This window comes from Podarcis pityusensis (genome assembly GCF_964106645.2).
Source record: "Podarcis pityusensis genome assembly, chromosome: 2".
Classification (NCBI taxonomy): Eukaryota; Metazoa; Chordata; class Lepidosauria; order Squamata; family Lacertidae; genus Podarcis; species Podarcis pityusensis.
The window spans coordinates 44,775,768-44,797,814 of record NC_138029.1 but is presented as its reverse complement, the minus strand read 5'-3'; the positions used below and the strand labels follow the sequence as shown (position 1 = coordinate 44,797,814).

Here is a 22,047-nt window from a genome sequence, read left to right as displayed (position 1 = left end):
CGAGTTGAAAACTTTGCCCCAGGATGAGAACGGAAATCGTGTACCTGTGGCAGCAAGAGGCCCCATTAGCAAAAGCACGCCTCTAGTTAAGAACAGTTTCAGGTTAAGAACGGACCTCCAGAATGAATTAAGTTCATAACTAGTGGTACCAGTGTAAAACAATAGAGTTGTGACTTCAGAAATATCTGGTCACTACTCCGCCATGTACCTCTTAGGTGATCTCCTTACATGTTGTGCAGTTTGGGCATTAGTTTCGTGAAAGTAAATAGCTGTTGATCACATGAAACACAAAAATTATCAGGAAATATCAGGAAAGTGGAAGGAAGTGCTGCCTAACTCCTAGACACCTAAGCACTCTTAGAGCAACAGTGTGGCAAGCAGGGCTCCAACCACTGGATCTGCCTACTGTTTGTAGTAAGCTCTTTAAAATGTCTCTGTTTGGCACTTAGGCCTACTCTCGTGTCCCAGCATGCTTTATGTTTTTCTCATTGATATTAGACATCAACACAGCTACAGGCAATTTTTGTTTCCCAGACCGGTAAAGCCGGTTTGAACAATGTGGCTAAACTTGCGCCAGGAGGTTCCTACCAGGATGTGGTGTGATGCAGTGCACTGAGCTGTCCAGTTGTGTGACTGGTGACTACTGCATTCCAGTCTGGCCTCCTTATATAGTATTTATGCTGAAGTACACGAGAGCCAATGTAGAGCAGTGACTTCAGTTTTGGGGCTGAATGTGAGCAACTCAGGCTTAGATCCCTACCTGCAAGGCCATGAAGCCCACTAAGTGGCCTTAGGCAAATGACCATTCTGAAAAACAACTTAATTTTACTTAGTTTTCAGTAAAGCAATACAGTCTTTTGGGGGGTGGGGAAGGAGAACAATCAACTCAGGTATTAATGTTGAAAGATGAGAGTACTTATAAAACAGAAACCTGCTGATGGTTGAGGGAGAGAGACTAACATGACCATCCCTCTGGAAACTGGTATGGAACTGAGAAATTGTAAGTAGGTGTTACAAGCACCAGTTGCAAAGTGTGATTCCAAAGAGCAGGGGAGTCCAGTGTTGCACACCTTCCCGAAGGCAGTGGAAACAGTACTGTGCTTCTGAAGAGACGTATGGCTGAGAGTTCCATCTCCTTGCAGCTTCGGTCCTCCACTCAAGCCAGGACAGGGACCATCAGGCTGGTTCCCCTTCCTCAGCCACGTACGACTCCTCCCTCCAAAACTGCACACGGCCCTCTGCAGCAGTGAGCAAGCAAGACTCAGTTGGGTGGAAGGACAGAGACTGAACTGCAGTCTTGCTCACAGGCAAGCTCAGGGCAAGGGACCCCTGTGAAGAGGAGAGAGAAGAATAATGAAGATAAGGGTAGAGATAACATACTCCTAACACTTGGGCAGCTAGACATGGGCTGGAGTTCAGAATTGCATCTGCTTTTCAAGCACCACCTCTTGTGCTGAATGATCAATATGAGAAAGGGACAGTCCAAGTTCAAGAGAGGAAAGAGAAGAAATGCCTTGCAGTGGAAAGCATGCAAACTGTACCTGATCCTCAATGGTCATGAGGAAGCAAATCTTGTATTTAGCTTTGAACCAATACAGTTGCATCAAAAGCGCTTCCTCCCATAAACTTCAGATAAGTGATAGTGGTCTACGTAACACTTTAACTCAGAGATTTTCAATGTTTTTGAGTCCATGGCTCCCTTGACCAACTACATTCGTTCTGTGGCACCTCTGTGGGGCTCAGGAGCCCAGTTATGTCACCCCTTGCCTGCCGAGCTGGCAGCTTTTCACGCTTTTTCAAACACCCTTCCTTGTGCAGGTGCTCCCTCAGCCTCCTTTGCAATTGCCTGTCCTTGGGAGTCCTCTGAGCAGCTGCAGCTGCCTCCCCTGGTCTCTGAGCTGCCCCCTTGATCCTCCCTGACCAGCCCCAGAAGCACCATTCGCCTGGGGAGCTTGTAGCCAGGGCTGCTGCAATAAATAACTCTGCAAGCCTTTAGGAGGCAGAGACACGAGGGCACCAGAGGGAGGGAGGGAAGGAAAGAGGGACAGAGGCCACTGTTGCCCACGGCACCCCTGACCATCATTCAAAGCACCCCAGGGTGCCACGGCACACTGGCTGAAAACCACTGCTTTAACTGTTCGTTTAACACATAGATTGGAAAATGCTATGCATTAATTCCTCTGCCTATGTTCTTAGTGGTCATATTCAGGCAACTAGGTCATACAAAAAACAGCTATGATTACTGTCAGCAATTAAGGCACTGAGCTGAAATCTCTGCTGACCACCAACAATTTGGAGAGAAGGCTTCATGCTTTGTTCTCCAAGGTTAAATGTTGCCTTATCCAACCAAATGGAATTCAAGCCCCCCAAACTGCACCCCCCCCCCACACACAGTATCTGTGGCTCAACTCCCATGAAGCACTGGTAAGTTACATGACCGCCTAAGAAGGAACCTCTCCATTTTCCCAGGTCATTCTGCTCACCTCCACCAGGTCCCAGAAGTACACCTTCCCATCCTCAGAGCAGCTCCCGACATGAGTGTCCCTCTCGCTCATGCAGCAGTCCATCTTATAGGTTACATTCTTGTGGCCTGTATATCTAGAGGTGTCATGGGGGGGGGGGATGAGATGAGAAAGAGGAGAATATTTCTGCTTTTTTCAGTCAGGCTTTCCCCCCATAAGTCCACCTATGGTTGTTACTAGTCCCTGACAAGGTAGATGGAGGATAATGAAAGCCCAGCATCACCAGAGTTCAAAGCAGACTGACTGTGGCTCTGATTCAATGTATAAAAATTTCTCTAGTCCACTAGGTTCTTTTACATGGAAGCCTCATACACTTAAACACTGGATTGGCTGCACCCAAATGCTGAAGAACAGCCACTCTTTTGAGCTGCTATTGTCTGTCGACAACAGGGTGGGGTAGGGCAAGCTTTAATGACAGGACTAAATAACTGCATTGCTTACTCTCCCAGTAGTTCACCCGTATCCTTGTCCAGCAAACGCAGAGTAGAATCCAAGCTAGCAGCCAGGGTACATTGCCCATCTTTGCTGAAACACACGCAGGTGATGGGACCTATAATGAAAATATGGCAGTGTTGGGTTTGATTGCATCAAGAAACAAAAAAGTGCAAGATTCTGGGCAATCCCCATCAGAACTTGTTCTTAGGAGTTTCTTCAGGGCTACAAATTAGGAAGGAAGGAAGGAACAGTAGCTTGCAGAGATCAAGTCTACCCACTGCCTAGAATGAGTCAGTGTCGGACATGATACAAGATGTGGCAGGGTCCCTTCGGTCTGGACCTGAGAGGCATCAACTAAAGAGAAGAGGCAGGGGAATACAGGTGAGGGAGGCAAAGGAAATGCAACAGGAACCATCACCCTGAAAATTGTCTCTCATCATACCAAACTGTCAACAAGTCTGTAAGCAACACTCACTTCCAATGTAATCTGAGTAGAGCTCCCCAGCACGGAGGTCATAGCGACGGACACGCCCATCCACAGAACTGAAAAATAAAAAAGGGGGCAGTGGAAATTAGCTGGCAGCAGGAGGGTGGCACTCAGCAAGCACATTGGCGGACGACCCTGAGGTCTCAAAGGGTGCCCTTTCAACATTCGTTGTTTTCAAACCATGGAACTCAAGTTGTGGGACAGGATTCCCTATATGCTTGTATTCTTTTGAAACTAACTTTCTCCCTTTTGGAGCAAACACTGAAAATATTTCTTCGTTTCTGATGAAAGTTTAGAAATGAGAGGATACTACAGAGTATGGATCTACACAGCTGTGTGACTTTAGGATTGGGCTTTTTATTAGTCCAAAAAGAATCTGATCAATTGGTCAGACAAGAATTGTCAAATGCTGGTACAGTGGTGCCTCGCAAGACAAAATTAATCCGTTCCGCGAGTGTCTTCGTCTAGCGGTTTTTTTGTCTTGCGAAGCAACCCTATTAGCGGCTTAGCGGCTTAGCGCTATTAGCGGTTTAGCGGCTATTAAAGGCTTAGCGGCTTAGCGGCTTAGAAAAAGGGGGGGGGAGCGAAAAAAAATATCAAGACTCGCAAGACATTTTCGTCTTGCAAAGCAAGCCCATAGGGAAATTCGTCCTGCGAAGCAACTCAAAAACGGAAAACCCTTTCGTCTAGCGTGTTTTCCGTCTTGCGAGGCATTCTTCTTGCGGGGCACCACTGTAATGCAAAACACCAGCTTTATAAGAACAGCATAGAATATAATGTTTAAAAGTTTTATATTTATAATAATTATAAATAACAAAACAATATCAGTGGCCATACACTGTATTTTGGAATGCCAATGCGGCCATAGGGCTTCCTCAATCTGCTTCTTTCAATCCATTGCAGATGAGTAGAGGGATAAAACACACCTGGATGGGTCGGGAAGCCCTTAACAGATCCCAAGGTCCAGCATGGACTTCGCATGGCAGGGAATTTGCCCTCTCCAGCTCTAACTTCACTCCACCTTTCCTTACCCTGTAAGGATTTCATGGTCTGACACCTTCAGACTGGAAATGCCATCCTTGGCCTCATCCAGGATTTGGATGGGATCTGGTCTGCGTGAGCGGCAATCCCAGCAGCGGACACTGGAGTCAATGGCACCTGCAAGAGAGCAAAGATGTCTATTGAGTACAGCCTAAAATGAGTTCTCTGGGATTAACAGTGAAGCAGAGTGAGAAGAAAAGTATTCCTTACCTGAAAGGATCACAGTTGCCTCTTCATTGAACTGGACACAGTTTACTTTCTGCCAGATGAGGATAGAGAGAAGAGAATGAAATAAGCAATGACTATTGTCCGACTGGTTTAACAGATTCAAGCATAGAAGGATTACATTCTCTGTTCCCATTCCTGCCACATTTCTACACAAAGTACCTCAACTCTTTGAACTCCTTGAACTTCTACAAAGCTCTCTCTTCGTTACTATTTCCACCCCACAAGCCAAACATCCAATGTAGTCTTGTAGCCAGAATGCAATATTTTGACACTTCTCATAAACTTCCTCCTACTGTAGTATCTAATGTGTCAATAGTATTTTCTACTGCACAGCTTTTTAGATGCCAAATAGACAAAACTGCAGACATTATCCAGTCACTGTGAGGCAGGATACATTTCTACCGTCATCCCCCAGTGGAAGCTCAGAAGAATTCACCTTCTTATGTGCATAAAGCTGGATATTTGAATCATGTGCAGAAAAGGGCAAGCAAAATGATCAGGTGGGTGAAGAAACTCACCTATGCAGAAAGATTGCAGTATTTGGTGCTTTTTAGTTTAGGAAAAAAGGTGAGTAAGTAGGATGCACACACATGATAGCAGTATATTATATAAAATTATACAGGGTACAGAAAAAGTGGACACAGACCTTTTCTCCCTGTCATATAGCATTATAACCTGGGGTGATCCAATGAAAGTGGTGGAAGATTCAGGACAGTCAAAAGGAAGTATTTCTTAACACAGCACATAGTTAAACCATGGAATTCACTGCCACAAGATGTGGCAATGACAACCAACATAAATGGCTTAGAAAGGGAACTGAACAAAGTAATGGAGGATAAAGCTATCAATGGCTACTAGTCATAACAGCTATACATTACAGCCTTCCAAAATCAGAGGCAGCATGATTTTGAGTACCGGCCACTGAGAAACAAAAGCTCTCATACCCAGCTTGTGAGATTTCAGATTGGCCACTGTGGTGAAAAGGATGCTAGACTAGATTGGTCTGATCCAGGGAAGTTACTCTGTTCCATTTTCTTGGAAGGGACAAAGGACAGAAGAGGTCTTACCCCTGCATGGCCACGGAACTTGCGAATCACTTGACCTGTGGCAACATCCCACAACACTACTGTCTTGTCTGCACCACATGAACAAAGCTGGCTGTTATCAAATGATCTGCAGAGTGGATAGAGACAGATAATGATGGGGAAAGCATCCTGATTGCTTCCTGTATGTGCAACTCCCTGAATTACTGTATTCTTACTGTATTAAGAATGTCAGATTTAATTTTTCAAAAGCTAAGTTTCAAACCTTAGGACATTAAAGATGGGTTCAAATGTATGGAGCAGGGACTGAATAGGATATCCTATTATCACTGGCTGGGTAGTGGGACAGTATTACTATGCTATTTACAGGTTTTCTCCCAACAGTTAGCAGGTTCAAGTTTTGCATATTTAGACAATTCATTTAAATTGGTTTAATATACAACTGATAGCTTCATGGAGAAATTGATTTTTCTTTCTTTCTGGAATGTAAAAATGTTATTCATCCATATCTGTTTCTTTTGATTATGAATTTTATAAATTATTTGTTTTCCAGCTGTATTGTATAACATTAAAAGTTAAATTTATGCAACACAGGCAGGTCAGAGGATTTAATTTGTTTACCAAGCAATTTTTAAAACTCTACTTTGCCCTGCTCACAACTCCAGTAGAAAAGTAGACAAGGCATAGACCACAAAAGTTCTGACCAGTGACCCACCTGCTTTCCAGCCAGTTTTTATTATTATTATTGATTGATTGGTTTTATATACAGTGGTACCTTGGTTTACAACCATAATCCGTTCCAGAGGTCCGTTTGTAAACCAAAACAGGTTGTAACCCAAGGCGCGCTTTCGCCAATGGGGCCTCAAAAAAAAAAATTCTTCGTAATCCAAAAGAAATGGGTTGTAATCCAAAAAAAGGTTGCAAACCGGGACACGCACTTCTGGGTTTGACGTGTTTGTAATCCAAAACCAAGACGTATGCAAACCAAGGTACCACTGTACTACCCTATACCTGGAGGTCTCAGGGTGGTTCACAGAAGTCAAAATATAAAACCACAATATTTATAATCGAAATAAAAACAACAACCCAATAACCCTCCCCCCCAAAAGAGCCACATTTTAAAAGGGCATACCATCTCAAAATTTCTGGTGGTATTTCACCACAAAATCTTTTTTTCCAAAAGAGTGGCTCCCTCTTCCCAGTTCTTACCCTGCTGCATCCAGAACCTCATAGCCATGGCCGCTGTAAGTCTTAAGGAGAGTGCCTTTGAGGGGGTTCCAGAGCTTAAGTGATTTGTCACTGCCACAGGTGAGACAATAATTTCCATCCACTGCAGGGGGGATGGGAGAGGAAAAACTTATTGAACAGTATCCAATGCAACACTCTTCAGCAGTGTTCCTGACAGATTTGCCTTTCCTATTTTCTGCATGTGCTACACAGGTTCCACTATTCCTGCTGCAGGCACAAATTTTCTCCCTGAGCAAGAAACCTATAACCACGGTATAGACACCTTCCCCCAATCATTATTTTCTTTAGCTCGTGAATCACTAAGGATTATATTCAACATAGCACTAAGCTGAATGTTCCATCAGTGCAAGGATTTCCTCTTGAGCAATGGAATATTCTCTCTCTCCCTTCTTCCCCGCCCCCCCTAAATCTGTTCTAGGTTTCTCCCCAACCCCAACCCTCCAGAGCGGATTTGGGGATGGCACAGGGCATACAGTGTAGAAGAAGGGGAAATCCCACTGTGCTAGTGTTAATCCTTGCACTAGCACAAACCCTTAGTTGAACACTGCCCTAATAATTTATACAATGCATTGCTATTCAGCTCCAACTTTTGGGTTTTCCCCCTTTGCACTCTTCTATGTATATATACCAGGTAACTGAGGATTGCACTTCATGCATCTGATGAATGTTGTTTTCAACGACTTACGCCGTAATAAAATTTGTTGTTCTTTAAGGCAAAAGAGGAGAAGCTGTGACCCTCCAACTGTTACTGAATTCCAACTCCCACCAGCCCCAGCCAACAATCAGGGATGATGGGAGTTGTAGTCCAGGAACATCCAGAAGGTCACAGCATCCCCACACCTGCAATAACTAAGGCGTCACAAGACTCCTTGCTGGTTTAACTGCAACAGGCTACCACAACTTCACCTCTAAAAATTGTAAATCACACACTAGACTCTGCTTTGTTTCTCTGGTTCTAAAAATTCAACACCATGTTATAAGATCAAGGATGCACTTACCATTGAACCTCACTGCCCTGACAGCTCCCTGTTTACATTCCAGTGTGCCCAGAAGTTTCTTTGGCAACTCAGGCTTCTTCAGTTTTGGCTCTGGAAAGGCCATGATGAAGACAAGCAGGCGTGCTATATGAGGATTCTTCTATACTGGATGCAACAGCTGTAACTTGACAGCAAATTCTCAAGTTCTACGAAAACTCCAAAGTGGATTGATGTGATGTGTTAGGATTGCCCTGCGTCTGGGATTTTTCTTCCATTTGGAATACCACCCTGTTACAAAACGACACAGGCATACAGAGAAATCAGGTCCCAGCTGCAACAGCCACTCAAGCTACCAGTTTCTTCACAATGGTAAAGACCATTTTTTTCTCCAGAAAGAAAATTGGCAAAGGCAAATCACCTATGCCATGTAGCCTTGCTTATCTTATTTTACAAGTTTCTATCAACCCTCTAGAAATCCTTCTCTTTCCAAACCAGTTAAAAGTTATCTTTACATAGCAAACCCTGTAGCACACCTACAGTTCTTTAAACTTGCAGAAAACCACCAGAGAACTCTTTCTACTACTCCCTGATGCTCTTCTCAATCTAATTCTTATCCTATGGTAGCCATTTTTGAGGAATTCTGTATTATCCTGTACAGTACCTTGCCTATATAGCTGGATTTACTTATTTTCTTAAATTTATATCCCGCCTTTCTTCTACATGTGGTTCCGGGGCGGTCACTGAACAGACCCAAACCTGCTTCGTTTCAGCCATGTCCCTTCAGACCACAACCAGGAATCAAACATGCGCAGACTTCCCATTCGGAAGGATACTCAACATGACTGAAAAACGACTTAGCACCTCTTATAGCTTCCCTCAAACGTTTAACTGCCAATTGAAAACCAGATTTTATTATGGGAAGGAGGAAGATTGAATGAGGAACACAGCGCAGCCCTCCAATTCGCTCCCCTCGGTGCACAGCTACCTCATCTTTAGTTCCGCCCATTCGCAGCGTGGATTTCCCCACCCTGGTAGGAAAAAAAACCCGAAGGTTCTTTACCTCAATTGAACAACCCATAGCATCTCCCCACGGAAGATTAATCCGCTAAACCGTCTCCAAATACTGCGGCCTCGGGACTGATGACCGGAACCAGAAGGTTTGAACTCCGGGGTGTTACACTCTTAATTGTCCCCCTTGCGCCACTGAAAGGAACCGGAAGTTGGTGTAGCGGCGGCGGCCGAGGGGTGGGGGCGCTACTCGGAGTTAGCCAGAGGCGGTGCAGGATGGCCGGTAACAACGTAATGGACCCGCGGCGGCCAAATCGCGTTCTCAGGTCAGCGGCGGGGGGCCGTGGGCGGGGGGGGGCGGGTGAGCTGCCTGGGCAAAGCCACGGAGAGGGCGCGAGCGGGGCGACCTTTGGCACGGAAAGATTGAGCCGGGGGAGTGGCATGTGATGCTAAAGGGTGCGCTGAGACGTCACCCCTCGCTGTAGCGCGGGACTGGCAATGGGGTCGCCATGGCAACGCAAGGCGGAGGGCGAGAGAGAGAGGGGCGGCCTTTCCTAATAGCCACCGGACTGGGCAATAGGGGGAACTTTTCATGGGGGAAACTGCAGCAGAGGGAGACTCAGGGACAGAGATGGCTAGTGTTGGCTGACTGGTGATGATCAAAATGTGCCCCAACTGCAAGTCCTGGTTCAAAGAGAATAGTGTGGCCACCAGTCCACACTTACGGGGGGTATATGTGTGCGCACGCGTGTGCAGTGCCGGATTTACGTATAAGCTAACAAGCTACAGCTTAGGGCCCCATTCTCTTGGGGGCCCCCCCAAAAATAAAGGGAAAAAACCTGGATGTACATTTCCAAAATATATACTTCTTCTTAATTGTATTTCAGTTCAATAATTACTTTGATAAAATACATATTTTGTTATGTGCAAATGGCTTTAGATACCTATTAGGTCCATAAATTACCATATAGCATATAAGCAACACAAAAAAGAGCAACACTTTGTTGTTGACAAAGGACAGCTGGACATATAAAGGGCCCCATTACCTTCAGCAGCTTAGGGCCTCCTCAAACCTCAATCCGGTCCTCTCTCTCTCTGTGTGTGTCTTACTGCATATAGGTGCTCAAAACAGAAACAGGGACGCTTCAGCGTTGCAGCAGTGACTTGCACAGAGTTTAAAAAATGCTTCTGAAACAAAGAAAGTGGTGAGCTGTTGCTGTAGTGTGCAGGGTGACCTTGCTCATAGGCACTTACACTTGGCATATCTTGCTCTGTATATTGACCTGGAGACGTTTGGGGCAGGATTTAACAGTGTTGTTGCGTGTACAGAATGAAGTCCGCATATGCAGCAGGACTTCCCAACCATATACTCACCCCACCCCCTAAATATGCACTGGATGATTGGGTGGACCCCCAGAACAGCATTGGGGGGCAGGGGGGAGTATTGTTGCATGAGCAGACCTCATGTTGTACATGCATATAGCCTACTTAGCACTACATTGAACTCCACCCGAAGTATACAAAGCATGTGTGCTGTCACTTAGCTAGAAACCTTCCCCAACACATATCCATCACTTTTTTAAAACGGACACATGAACATGCCAAGAAACACAGGGCAGTTACAACTTTTTTATAAAACAAAGTTTTTAAAAGTTAACAAAATAGTATTAGCAGTTTGTGTTGCTGGTCACTAATGATTTCATGGGTATATAGAAAGCACTCATCCTTGCAGCATACAGAAGTACAATATATAATTTTCACAACAAAGTCATGTAATATGAGTGCTTGGATAATCTAGAAAGATGTGACTGAGTAACCTTTAGGAGAGATGTTTTTCCTGAACTGTGAGAGAACAGTTTTGGAGACTAGCACCATTTCTTTTTCCACAGACACTAGAGCATGTTCAGAAAATGTTTGGCCTCCAGATGTTACTTAAATATTACTCCCTTTATCCCTGGCCATTGACCATGCTTGCTGGAGCTGATAGGAGTTGTACTTCAGGAACATGTGGAGGACTAAAGGTTCCCCACACCTAAACAACTCCAGGCATGTTGGCTTGAAGCTGCACGAAGCCTTATTAGCAGCAGAGAAACTCCCATTGATGTCTTACTCCTTATTTTGATATGGTGGTGGATAAAGCTAATGTTTTATTTTCAAGCATAATTTAAAATGTTTTCTTTCCACCATAATGGGATTTTTTACTTTATAGATACAAACCTCCATCCACAGAGAATAACCCTACCCTGGAAGACCCCACACCAGACTACATGAATCTACTGGGAATGATTTTCAGTATGTGTGGCTTGATGCTGAAGGTGAGTATTGCAGTGCTTGGCCTTTTGACTTCAGGACATGCAGAACATTAGCTGAGCAAATTAAGCACAAGATTCTACCAGCTGCTTGTTGTCTTGTAATTATTACACTGCTGTTGGATTGTATAATTTTGAAAACCATATAATCTCTGGAAGGTAATCTCTCATCAACAACCCCAGGTTAGTTTAATGTGCCTAACAGACCTGGATTGAGCATCTTATTCTAGTAGTAAATGACACAGCTTCTTTTCCTTCTTTCTGTCGGATTAACTGCATAATATTCCTGTGCTTAAACCTTCCCTATTTCCCTGCTATTTTAGTCTCTCCAAGGAATGCTACCCAACTGCTAAACAGTTCTTCGCAATAGTCAGATAAGAGAATAGTGCACAGATGATGAACATTTATTGGGCCCCAAAGGCTGATGAATCAGTTGAATGTTGAGAGTAAATAATGATTTCATGATGTTTCAATTCATGTTAGCTATAGAGTCTAATTTGCAATTACTTATAAAGATCTCTGAGTCAGAGTGCTTCACTTTTCTTCTAGATAAGAGAGGTAATAGCACCTGTCAATTGTAGAATAAGAGTCTGAAATGATATCAAGTCATTGAACAATGGCATTAGTTAATAATTGTAATAATTGTAACAATTACAATGTGATTCAACCATAAACTCCAAATTAAAGCACCCATTTAAGTATATGGTATGTCAAATCTATGCTAATATTAACAGATGCTTATAGTTCATCCAGAAAAGGATAAAATCTTATGACAATGTATATACATATTATATTAATTTAAAGAGCATTTTATTTTTCATTAAGACTTTTACGAATGATAGCATTTAATGAAAAAAATACAGAAAGACTTACTCTGTAACAATATATTGAGATCTGTATGGTAATATCTGTGTCTTTGAACCTTAAAAATGGCCAGTAAATGACTTAAATTTCCATTTGATTGTGTTTACTAACAAAACGTTGAACTAAAGCAGGGGTAGGCCGGATGCGGCCCTGTCGCCTTCTCAATCCAGCCCACGGACGGTCCAGGAATCAGCATGATTTTACATGAGTAGAATGTGTGCTTTTATTTAAAATGCATCTCTGGGTTATTTGTGGGACATAGGAATTCGTTTGTTTTTGTGTTGTTTTTTTCAAAATAAAGTCCAGCCCCCCACATGGTCTGAGGGACGGTGGAACGGCCCACGGCTGAAAAAGGTTGCTGACCCCCGAACTAAAGGGACTTTCCGACTCTTATTCTTGATCTTTCTTGTATGTTGCACAGTTCCGATTCACAACTAACATTGGTTTTTTCTGACACAAAATTACAAAAGCTGGCTCTTTTGTAGTTAGTTTTGAGTTTATATTATATAGGTGAACACTCTAGGTATTTGAAATGCCCATGGACAATGTGCTATCATTTGAGAGGTCTGAATGCATTAATATGACTTTAATTTCATAGTTCCCTGGAAATCAAATATATTTTATTATTAGCGTGTCCATTTACTTTGAATGAGCTTCATGTCTTTAAAACTGAAGACAATTCCTCAAGGGGAAGGGTCGTAAGCTCAGTAACAGAACTTCTACTTTTCTCCCAAGTTCCATCCCTGAGGTAGGGACTGAAGTGTCCCCTACCTGAAACCCTGGAGAGTCATTGTCAATCATTGTAGACAATACTGAGCTAGACGGAGCAATAGTCTGACTCACCGTAAGGAAGTTTCCTATGAATTGAGTAAAGAAACAAGGCAGAGTGCTTATCATGGTTTTACACTTTTACTAAGGAATAAATAGTATTGCTTAATCCTTGAGACTTCATTAAAGCTTTCACTACATTACTCTGTGCTGTTTGCAGCTAAAGTGGTGTGCCTGGATTGCTGTCTACTGTTCATTCATCAGCTTTGCCAATTCTCGGAGTTCAGAAGATACCAAACAGATGATGAGCAGCTTCATGTGAGTCAGGTTCTTTTACTTCTTTCAGCCTTTCACTGAATCCTGTGTTAATTTCTTACTGCTGCCAAGTCTACTTTGAGACGAGAAGCACACAGCTGCTTTCCCTTTGCCACAAACAGTATGCAGTTGCCCATGGAAAGTTAAGGGTACAGCACTTGTGTGGAAACTTCAACCAGCATCTCTTGCCCAGAAACTATTGCTCTGAAAGATTATAAAGCTCAAGGCAAGCCCCACCCTGAGGATCCCTTCATTGGAATGAAAATGAGTGGCCTGGCACCTTGAATACCCACAATGGAGCTCTTGGATATAACTAATCCAGTCTCCCCCATGCCCAAATCCAGTCTGGGCTAATTTCTCTAGTTATATTTAACCTACCACACTTTTGCTGCTTGTCTCAGCAGATTAATCATTAGTAACAATACTTCTTCCTTTTCCTCCTAATCTATTCAACCTCATTTTGGGGTAGCCTTAATCATTCAGACCTTGTAATAACGTATTCACAGATAAATATTTATTCTGCCTTTTTCTTAATGAGTTCCATTCTTTCTGATTAAGTGATTTACTTCCCAGAAACCTTGAAGTGTTGCTTCACTTGCCAGGCTAGGGCTGGGGGGCTGGGGCTCTCCAGATGTTGGGTTCTAAGCCACATCAGCCCCAACTAGCATGGCTAGTGGTCAGGGATGTTTATAAAGTTGTAGTCCTCCAGATATTGATAGACTACAGGCTTCACATCCCTGATCCCAAGGATCCTAATGTACATGCTAGCTCACTTTAATATGGCTATGGTGCTAATTTTCTGAGCCAGCTCTATCTGTGGCTGGCTGTTCGTTCTTTGGGAATTGAGCTAGCGGCTGCAGCAGAAAGAGGTTCCCCTTGTACCAGACTCATTCCCCAATCCTCCAGTGTCTCTGAGGGATGCACACACAGGACACACATTCAGGTTCAAACTCAAGTCAAATACACAGTTCCCAAGCAAGCTTAGTAACACATCCCATATAAACTTTTTAATTTGAATACACTGAACACACTGAGATTCTTTGGTCACATTTGTAATTCATTCTGTTGACATTACTATTTGCATTGCTATTATTGGTGTAATATTAACGTTCCTGCCCTGATTATAACTCCTTTCTTCTTTCCAGGTTGTCTATCTCGGCTGTAGTGATGTCCTATCTGCAAAACCCACAACCCATGTCTCCTCCTTGGTGAAAGGTTATTGCCTCTCTTCAGAGCTCCTCTTGCAAAACAGAGGTGCATGCCCTCAACAGAGAGGACTATTTTCTCAGGCAATGCAGATCCATTTGCACATGTCTTGGGAGTACTCATTTTGCTGCATTAATAAAGTGATGGTTATTAGAGATGCTTTGGCTACATTGCCAACTTGGCTTAGTGTGTTAATACGTAATGCATTTCACTTGAACTGTAGTTTAGTTCTTAGCCAACCAAACATCTACAGTGTGCTCTGACTGTACTTCCTGTACTGTTCGGGTTTTCTGCCCAGTTAAAAAAGGAAATACTCCTATTCAGAATAACAACATCCTCAACTTTTACAAACCAATTAAAAGAAGCATCTGCTTTTAGAATCAAGTACTGAAGCCAATTAGCGTACCACAGAAATCATCTCTTGGGAAACTCATTTCTGTACATATCTGTACTGCTAGGTAACTTCCCACTGTAGCCTGTAATCAGAGCAGGAGTGCTGTACAGTAAAGGCATTTCGTCAGACAGCGCCCCACATCTAGCCCTGTATTCTGAAGGTGTCCGAGGCAGCAACCTTGCTCAATATTGATTTTATGTTAAAATCTTTGGATTTATTTGCAGCAGTTTTACCATGCTCTTCAGCTGAAAAAAAGTGCATTGAGCAGCTCGCACCTGTTTGTATATGTGTATTTTTGCACATACAATGAATGTGATTCAACAAAGGATTTAAAACAATAACAAAGGATTGTTTTATGCAATGCATATTTTGTGGGTGACTAGTCAGATTTGTACTAGAGTTTGAGTTTAGAATGAGATGGCAGCAGTAAATGAAGTGAATGATTTTGCACTATTAAGTCTAGTATTACCTTTTACATAAAACAAGAACAATCAAACAGCAAGGGAAAGACTGCAGCATTATTCTTCTCATTTGCTTTAAGGCTCTTTGGCTAAGTGCCAGGGAATGGGATGCAGCTGTTGATTCAGGCGCTCTCTTCCCCCTCCCCATTTTTTTCTAGGCTTTCTGCCTTCCAGACAAATCCTCCTGCATATCTTTGTGAGGAGGGGGGACGCTTGACTGGTCTGGGGGAGTGGTAGAGCTGGAATACCAAGCAAGAGGGGCTGTGATCCCAGACTGGGAGGGAATCCAGCCTGGGAGGGCCTGTTGTAGGGAGCTGGGATCACAGGAGAATTTGAAGGGGCTGTCAGTCATGGGAAACGGGGAAAGGTTTGCATAGTTTATAATTGTGCCGCTGCACAAAGGATGGAAAGGCCCTCGGGTAAGTATCTCAGGACAGATGCCCTTGCGATCACTTTAAATTGATAAAAAGTTGTGGTTGGTCACGTATTTTAACTGGCTTTGCTAATATCACCGAACCGTGCCAGGCAAAAATTAAGCGAAGCTTTCTCTAGCGTGGCAGATAAAGCTTCGCCTGCTTCAATTCCGTGCAGTGTCGCTCTGCGGTTTAGAGTACAAAAGCAGGAGTGGTACACGCAGCAACAAAAGGCGGCGACTTCAGATTAGCCAACTAAAATTACCCTCGCCAATCTCCCCACTCCATGCTATCTTCGAAGCGTTGGAGGAAATTCTAGCGTTGTACGGAGCCGGGGGACTGGCAAGAAAGCTTAGAAGCAAGAGGGTGCGAGCCGGGGGGGGGGGAATGGGTTTTCCTTTCTTCGCACGGCGTCGGCGCTCTAAATCGCGTTGACCTGGGGCAGAACCTCTTTAGACCAGAAAGACGAGTGTGTTTGGGGAAGCGGGCGGGAAAGGATCGTGTGGATTCGTGAACGCCCGCCCACCGGCTTTGTTTTGAATATACATTGGAAACCCTTTCATCCGATCGCGACTTCTGCGCCTTTAAGAGAGTCGAAACCCCGCCGCCGCCGCCGCCGCTCCCTTCCCCTCCCCGATCTATTTTGGCTCGGCGCTGCTTTCATTTCCGCCTTCCTGTTCCGCAAGTGGTGCCAGGAAATTCCCCGCTTCCGCGCTGGCCGGGCAGGAGCCGGGGGCGGAGCGGAGGCCGCGTAGCCGGTGCGGAATGCAGCCGGAGGGGGCAGGCGCAGGCTCCAGCTAGTCCTCTTAATCGCACACGCCACCCAGGAGGCTTAGGGAGGCCGGCCAGAGGCAGCGTATCCCTCCGCCCTGACCTACATTTCCCGCGCTCCCGAGACTTCCCTGCAAGGGCGGGGAGCCGAACACCTGGATCCAGGCCGCCGTTCACACGTGACGCCAGGCCCGCGAGAGGAACAGGGGGCGACTTTGCACGCGCCTGTGCGGGCGCTGCCGGGACGCCGCAGACCCGCAGGCCAGGAAGGCGTTGCTATGGCGTGCAAACATTGCGCCGCAGCGGCCTTTGAAGGCGGCTCCGCGTGTGCGAGATAGATCCTTGCCTGCCTGGCGTCTTGTTTAAACGGGGCCCTGATGCTGGTATTTAAGGCACCCCCAGGACGTCTGATGCCTGACTTGGAAGCTCGGCTCCTTAGCTCCACATGGCTGGGCTGTGGTTGCTTCGTAGTGAAGGAGGCTCCCTCTTCGCATTGTTAAAGACCCTGCCCTTAATAGGTTGTTTCTCACGTTCGTAGGCTGCAACCTTGACAGAAAAAACCAGATTTAAGAGAGCCGAGCCCACATGTTCCAGTGCCCAGCCTTGGTTCAAATAAAGACGTGGTTGTTTTCCCCAAAACGAAGGGAGAGTATCCAGTTCATGGAACTACTGAAGAATACTCCTGAGTTGTTTTTCAAAAGAACGGGGCTATTTATTTTATCTTACTCAGAGCAGTGAAGCTTGTTTGATGAACAGCTTACGTGTGGAGAGACCTTTGCCCTGCATGCAGTAAACCTAGTGTCCTCCCCTACAGCACTCTGGAACTGAGCTAACCACCAGGAAACACTGGTGGAGTGCGTGTTTGGGTGTAGCAAGGAAAGATAACCAGCGCCCAGTTGCGATATTAGTGTCTGAATGACTGTGTGCTTTGTATGCAAACGGTCCCAGGTTCACTCCAGGTAGGGCTATTAAAAATTATTGTGTTAAACCATGAAGAGACACTGCCAGTCAATGTGTGCAGACCAGAGTTTTCCAAACTCTGTCGTGACAGACACATTAGTGTGTCGGCCGCAGTGTGTAGGTATGTCACACGAACACTCTTCACGCTCCTCCTCAGGCTGCAAAGGGGTTCATTTAACCTCTGCTTTGCTAGTAAAATTGAATTAATGTGTTGCAAAATAATGGATGTCTAAAAAGTGTGTCAACAACATGAAAAGTTTGGAAAGCTCTGGTGTGGACCTACATGGATTTGATACGAGGCTGCTTCCTATACTGTATTCTGTCCTATAGTTAAAACAAGAAGACTGTGACAATTATGTGTAAAAAACTTGAATATAGGCAAGATCAGCATAGTGACCATACACAGCAGCTGTATGGTAGTTAAGAAGCAGAAAAAAGTGCTATGAGCAAGAGGCACCCATTTGTTTGATTGACACCTCCCCGCCTGTACCCCTGACTTCCTAACAGACAGCAGAGGGCAAGCGCCAGGGATGGGCGATGTTGGCTGCACAGGAAGAAAAAGGGAAGTGGCTGTTGGAGGGGGGTGGGGAGCTACTGCTTTGGGGAAAGAAGGAAGGAAGGAAGGCAGCCTCACCCTATCAATGCTGCTTCCTCTTCATGTCTGCCGCCACCAGAATGGGCAGTGCCAGCATTACTGATTTACACTAAAGTACAAAACACTGTTTCTGTTTACATACTTAGTACAACAGATACCTAAACTTACGTTTTAGAAGACATCTGTAGGAAGCCCTATTGAGGGAGGTTTTTAAGGACTGGTGTTTTTATTATGTTTTCAGATATGTTATAAGCTGCCCAAGAGGGACGTGGGTGGTGCTGTAGGTTAAACCACAGAGCCTAGGACTTGCTGATCAAAAGGTTGGTGGTTCGAATACCCCCGACGGGGTGAGCTCCTGTTGCTCGGTTCCTGCTCCTGCCAACCTAGCAGTTCGAAAGCATGTCCAAGTGCAAGTAGATAAATAGGTACCGCTCCGGCAGGAAGGTAAACGGCGTTTCCATGCGCTGCTCTGGTTCGCCAGAAGCGGCTTAGTCATGCTGGCCACATGACCCGGAAGCTGTGCGCTGGCTCCCTCGGCCAGTAAAGTGAGATGAGTGCCGCAACCCCAGAGTCGGTCATGACTGGACCTAATGGTCAGGGGTCCCTTTACCTTTAAGCTGCCCAGAGTGGCTGGGGAAACCCAGCCAGATGGACTGGGTATAAATAATAAAATTATTATTATTATTATTATTCCTAAAATCCATTATTTCATACAAAGACCTTAACTACACTTGCATTACAGAGTGTTATGAGTTAGGGGGGGGCTATATGCCTGACCAGTGGCAGACTTTGGGTTCTCATATTTCAGTGGCACCCTGGGTGGCGTCAAAAATTAGCACCTCTCTGCCTCTTGTGCTTCACTCTAAATCATAGTTGCTGCGTCCTCAACGGTGCCCCCCAAGGTTCTGCGCCCAGTGCTCCCCTAAATCTGCCTCTAATCTGGCCTGACCCCACTTCTAATTGTTGGATCCAGTACAGATTCCATTTCTGAAATACCCAAGTTAGCTTCTCAGTAAGGTAATGAACTTATAAGTAAGGTAACAACACCTTACCTTTAAGGTAACAAAAGAAGTGGCTCTGTGCTAGAAGACACATGGGTGGGTTCCCCTCCCTCAACTCGCTGGTAGTTACAAAGACAAAGCCAGAGTTAGGTCTTGAGTTATGTGAGCTAGAAGTTGCCTGGCTGAGCAGCTGGGAGACAGAGCTATGCCTGATTTCTGCTGGAATCTAAGTCTGTGGAGATGAGAGAAGCAAGATCCTCTTGGGATGTTAATGCTGTGAACCCCTCCATCGTAGGCTCGGGTTGTATAGATGTGTGAATAAACCACACAACATAAAGACACGACAATCTCCACTGTCCCTCATTCCAAAGAAAACCAAGCCCTGGGTACCCTAGAATCTTGCACCACTCAGAGACTGGGGTGGCGTGCAACAATTTGCTCCTCCTTCAGACACACTATTAGCACCAGTGTGCATGTACTCTTTCTCCCTATACCTCTGGTCAGCAACTCGATTTTGTTAGACGGCCACTTCAGAATGGAATAGGATTGGCAGGCCCAGAACCCCAGGCTCCATCCCCTAAAGTGGCCTGTCAGTGAAGCTTGTGACAGCTGCAACTCTCATCATGCTCCTCTTTTATCTCTTGCTTTGCATCTGAGTGGTCAGGCAGTGGGAAAGAAATTTGGCCAAGTGGTCATTAGTGGACACTTCTGCACTGCACACAAATACATATATTAAGGCACATTAATTACCACATCACATATGCATACAATTTTCTCTCTCTCTCTCTTTTTTAAAAGCCATGTTAGTATTTTCAATACACACACAAAACTACATGTCCAATACCTCACTGACACAAGTGCAAGCCATAAAATGGTTTGCGCACTTATGGCAAAAAGGCTTTTCACTTGTGCTGCAGGTGTTTGAGGACTCCCATATCCTTGTCCCAAATGTAAAACTCCCTAAGTCTTGTGTTTTGGAAGTAGAAGAAGCTGCTTTGTATGAACTTTTTGGATAAAAGTAGCAGCTGGCGGCCAGTTGTGAAACTGAGCTTGTCTACAGGATGCAATTTCTGAGAAGCAAGATTAGTTTGGGGTCATTCCAGAGAAAGGAGGAAAGTCTGCCTGCTGGCTTTCTGCTTCTAAAGCCACAAGGCCTTATTATGATGAATGAAAACTGGAAGGAGATGGAACTTTGGAAATGCCCAGAGGAAGACTGAGCAGTGGCAAACCAAATACAGATCACAGCATTCGGCCTTTTATGGGTCTTTGACTGAGAAGTTCCGCTTTGCTTCCAAAGTTTCACCACCCTTACAACCACTCAGTCCAGGCTTTTCCCAGCCAGATTGTTGTTTGAACCCAACTGGCAGTGTGCCCAGGCCTGAACTCTGCAAGTGCCGCCCTGCTAGGGCGAGGGCAAAGAACAATCAGTATATTCCCAATGCCACCTCCCTAAGCTTGCGCCGCCAGCACTTTTGCATGTGCAGCCAGTGTGGGAAGGAGAAGGTGGAGCTGCAAGAAGAGAGATGGTCTCGGTAGCCTTGCAGCAGCAAAGGTATTACCCAAGGTGGAAGGAGAGGCTCAGTCCAATCACCACTCTCCGCCCTGGCTACACTCTAGAGATGCAATCGGTGGGAACTGCAGGATACTCAACAGAGAGTCATATCTGGGCAGGAGGAATTACAGTCTCTTCACCACCCTGCATAGTTTCAAAGTACATACAGCTCTCTCCCACACAATTCCATTCACCTCAGTGGCTCCCAGCCAGCATGTACATAGCTTGTCAAAGACTGAAATATCTTTATAGATATTTATAGGTATTTTATAACAGGACCGTCATGGCCTGCTACTTCTATTTCTTGCCCGCAATTCTTGTCTCCCCATGAAACACATCCCTCTCCTCACTTCTTTCACCGTGGGATAAAATGACAAGCTGCTCAGGGTTGGGATCCCAATTTGCCTGATTGATAGAACTGACAATCCTGTTCTATTCTGAAAAGCAGAACCAGAAGAAATCTGTGCTTCATTTCCCTATCTAACTATGTGGGCTTCCCTTCAGTGCTGGCAGAGGCATACCTAGGATCCCTTGTCCCCTTGGCAGGGAGCCATATTGGAGCCCTGCCCCCCTACAGGGGGAAAAAAAATCACTGTACTACAATAGCCACATTGGAAATTACTTCATTTTACATGATCTAAGTACAGTACTCAAAACATCCAGAGCGAAGGCAAAGTTAGGAGAAAGGGCAAATAAGTCCACACGCCTTTGTGCCACAGTGCAGGGTGGATGGGAAGCTTCTCCCTTGTTTGATTTTGCTGTGAGACACATATATGGTCTGATAGGTGATTTTTGCCCCTACTCCAGACCTGCACCCCTGGCAGGGGCCAGTTCCGCCAACCCCCAGGTACACCCCTGAGCACTGGAGACATAATTCCTGCTTTTCAATTTAGAAAACAGTTGGCAGACCGTTTCTGTTCCAATAAGGGCTGGTTCTCTCACCCAGCTCCAAGGGCACATGGTAAACGTTCAAAGAGTCCGAGCTTGTAGCATAACCTGCTCTAGCTGTTTGCTTATGCAGCCTGCCTACAAAGCAGTTTCCCAGGGGTGCTAATTATTCCGAGGTGTGGCCCATAATTGCCCGGGTTGGAGCAATTTAATGAGGTTGTCTGGCTGCTTCCCTGCCCAGGATAATATCCCATAGTAATTCCACATGCTGAGGAGTGTAGTAATTGTGGGATCCCAGACTGCCGCAGCAATGTGGCAGATCATGAGAAGCATAGCAAGGGTGCACTCACTCAGGTCAAGGGAAGCTGGGCAGAGAAAAACAACTCTGAATGAAAACCTTGAGCAACTCCGGAGGGCTGTATGCTTTTCAGACTTAACCTTCCATTCAGATTGGCTGGTGTATCACAAAGAGCAAGGACTGAGCCGTAGCTGAGGATAGATGGGAGATGGGGTTCTGGGCAGAAGGAAGTAATTGAAAATATTGGCAGGCAGGAGTAATGA

General features: G+C 45.1%; 2 protein-coding genes across 9 annotated transcripts; one reads left to right on the top strand and one right to left on the bottom strand.

Moving 5' to 3' along the window:
• Positions 1–805: 805 nt before the first annotated feature.
• WDR83 (WD repeat domain 83) lies at positions 806–9,205 on the bottom strand. 7 transcript variants are annotated; one of them, XM_080991491.1, is made up of 10 exons: positions 9,106–9,205; positions 8,003–8,269; positions 6,966–7,086; positions 5,781–5,886; positions 4,696–4,744; positions 4,476–4,602; positions 3,433–3,500; positions 2,964–3,072; positions 2,484–2,598; positions 806–1,329 (listed from the first exon to the last, which is right to left on the bottom strand). In XM_080991491.1, exons 2-10 carry the CDS (start codon positions 8,103–8,105, stop codon positions 1,177–1,179), a joined length of 951 nt encoding a protein of 316 aa, XP_080847617.1. In that variant the 5' UTR covers positions 8,106–8,269; positions 9,106–9,205; the 3' UTR covers positions 806–1,176. The 7 variants fall into 7 exon arrangements, with proteins under 7 accessions (XP_080847617.1, XP_080847615.1, XP_080847616.1 ...); XM_080991489.1 differs by having other exon boundaries at positions 9,042–9,174; XM_080991490.1 differs by lacking the exon at positions 9,106–9,205 and adding an exon at positions 8,967–9,081.
• On the top strand, positions 9,178–14,606 carry WDR83OS (WD repeat domain 83 opposite strand). 2 transcript variants are annotated; one of them, XM_080991496.1, is made up of 4 exons: positions 9,178–9,315; positions 11,199–11,304; positions 13,151–13,248; positions 14,391–14,606. In XM_080991496.1, exons 1-4 carry the CDS (start codon positions 9,266–9,268, stop codon positions 14,455–14,457), a joined length of 321 nt encoding a protein of 106 aa, XP_080847622.1. In that variant the 5' UTR covers positions 9,178–9,265; the 3' UTR covers positions 14,458–14,606. The 2 variants fall into 2 exon arrangements, with proteins under 2 accessions (XP_080847622.1, XP_080847623.1); XM_080991497.1 differs by lacking the exon at positions 9,178–9,315 and adding an exon at positions 9,364–9,518.
• The last annotated feature ends 7,441 nt before the right edge of the window (positions 14,607–22,047 follow it).

Coding starts and splice junctions, on each gene's coding strand:
- WDR83 (XM_080991491.1), bottom strand. CDS start 8,105: ATGGCCTTTCCAGAGCCAAAACTGAAGAAGCCTGAGTTGCCAAAGAAA. Junction 4,603..4,695: donor GGCAACTGTGATCCTTTCAG/GTAAGGAATACT, acceptor GCTCTCTTGCAG/GTGCCATTGACTCCAGTGTC. Junction 3,501..4,475: donor GACCATGAAATCCTTACAGG/GTAAGGAAAGGT, acceptor TTTATTTTTCAG/TTCTGTGGATGGGCGTGTCC.
- WDR83OS (XM_080991496.1), top strand. CDS start 9,266: ATGGCCGGTAACAACGTAATGGACCCGCGGCGGCCAAATCGCGTTCTC. Junction 11,305..13,150: donor TGTGTGGCTTGATGCTGAAG/GTGAGTATTGCA, acceptor TGCTGTTTGCAG/CTAAAGTGGTGTGCCTGGAT. Junction 13,249..14,390: donor CAGATGATGAGCAGCTTCAT/GTGAGTCAGGTT, acceptor TCTTCTTTCCAG/GTTGTCTATCTCGGCTGTAG.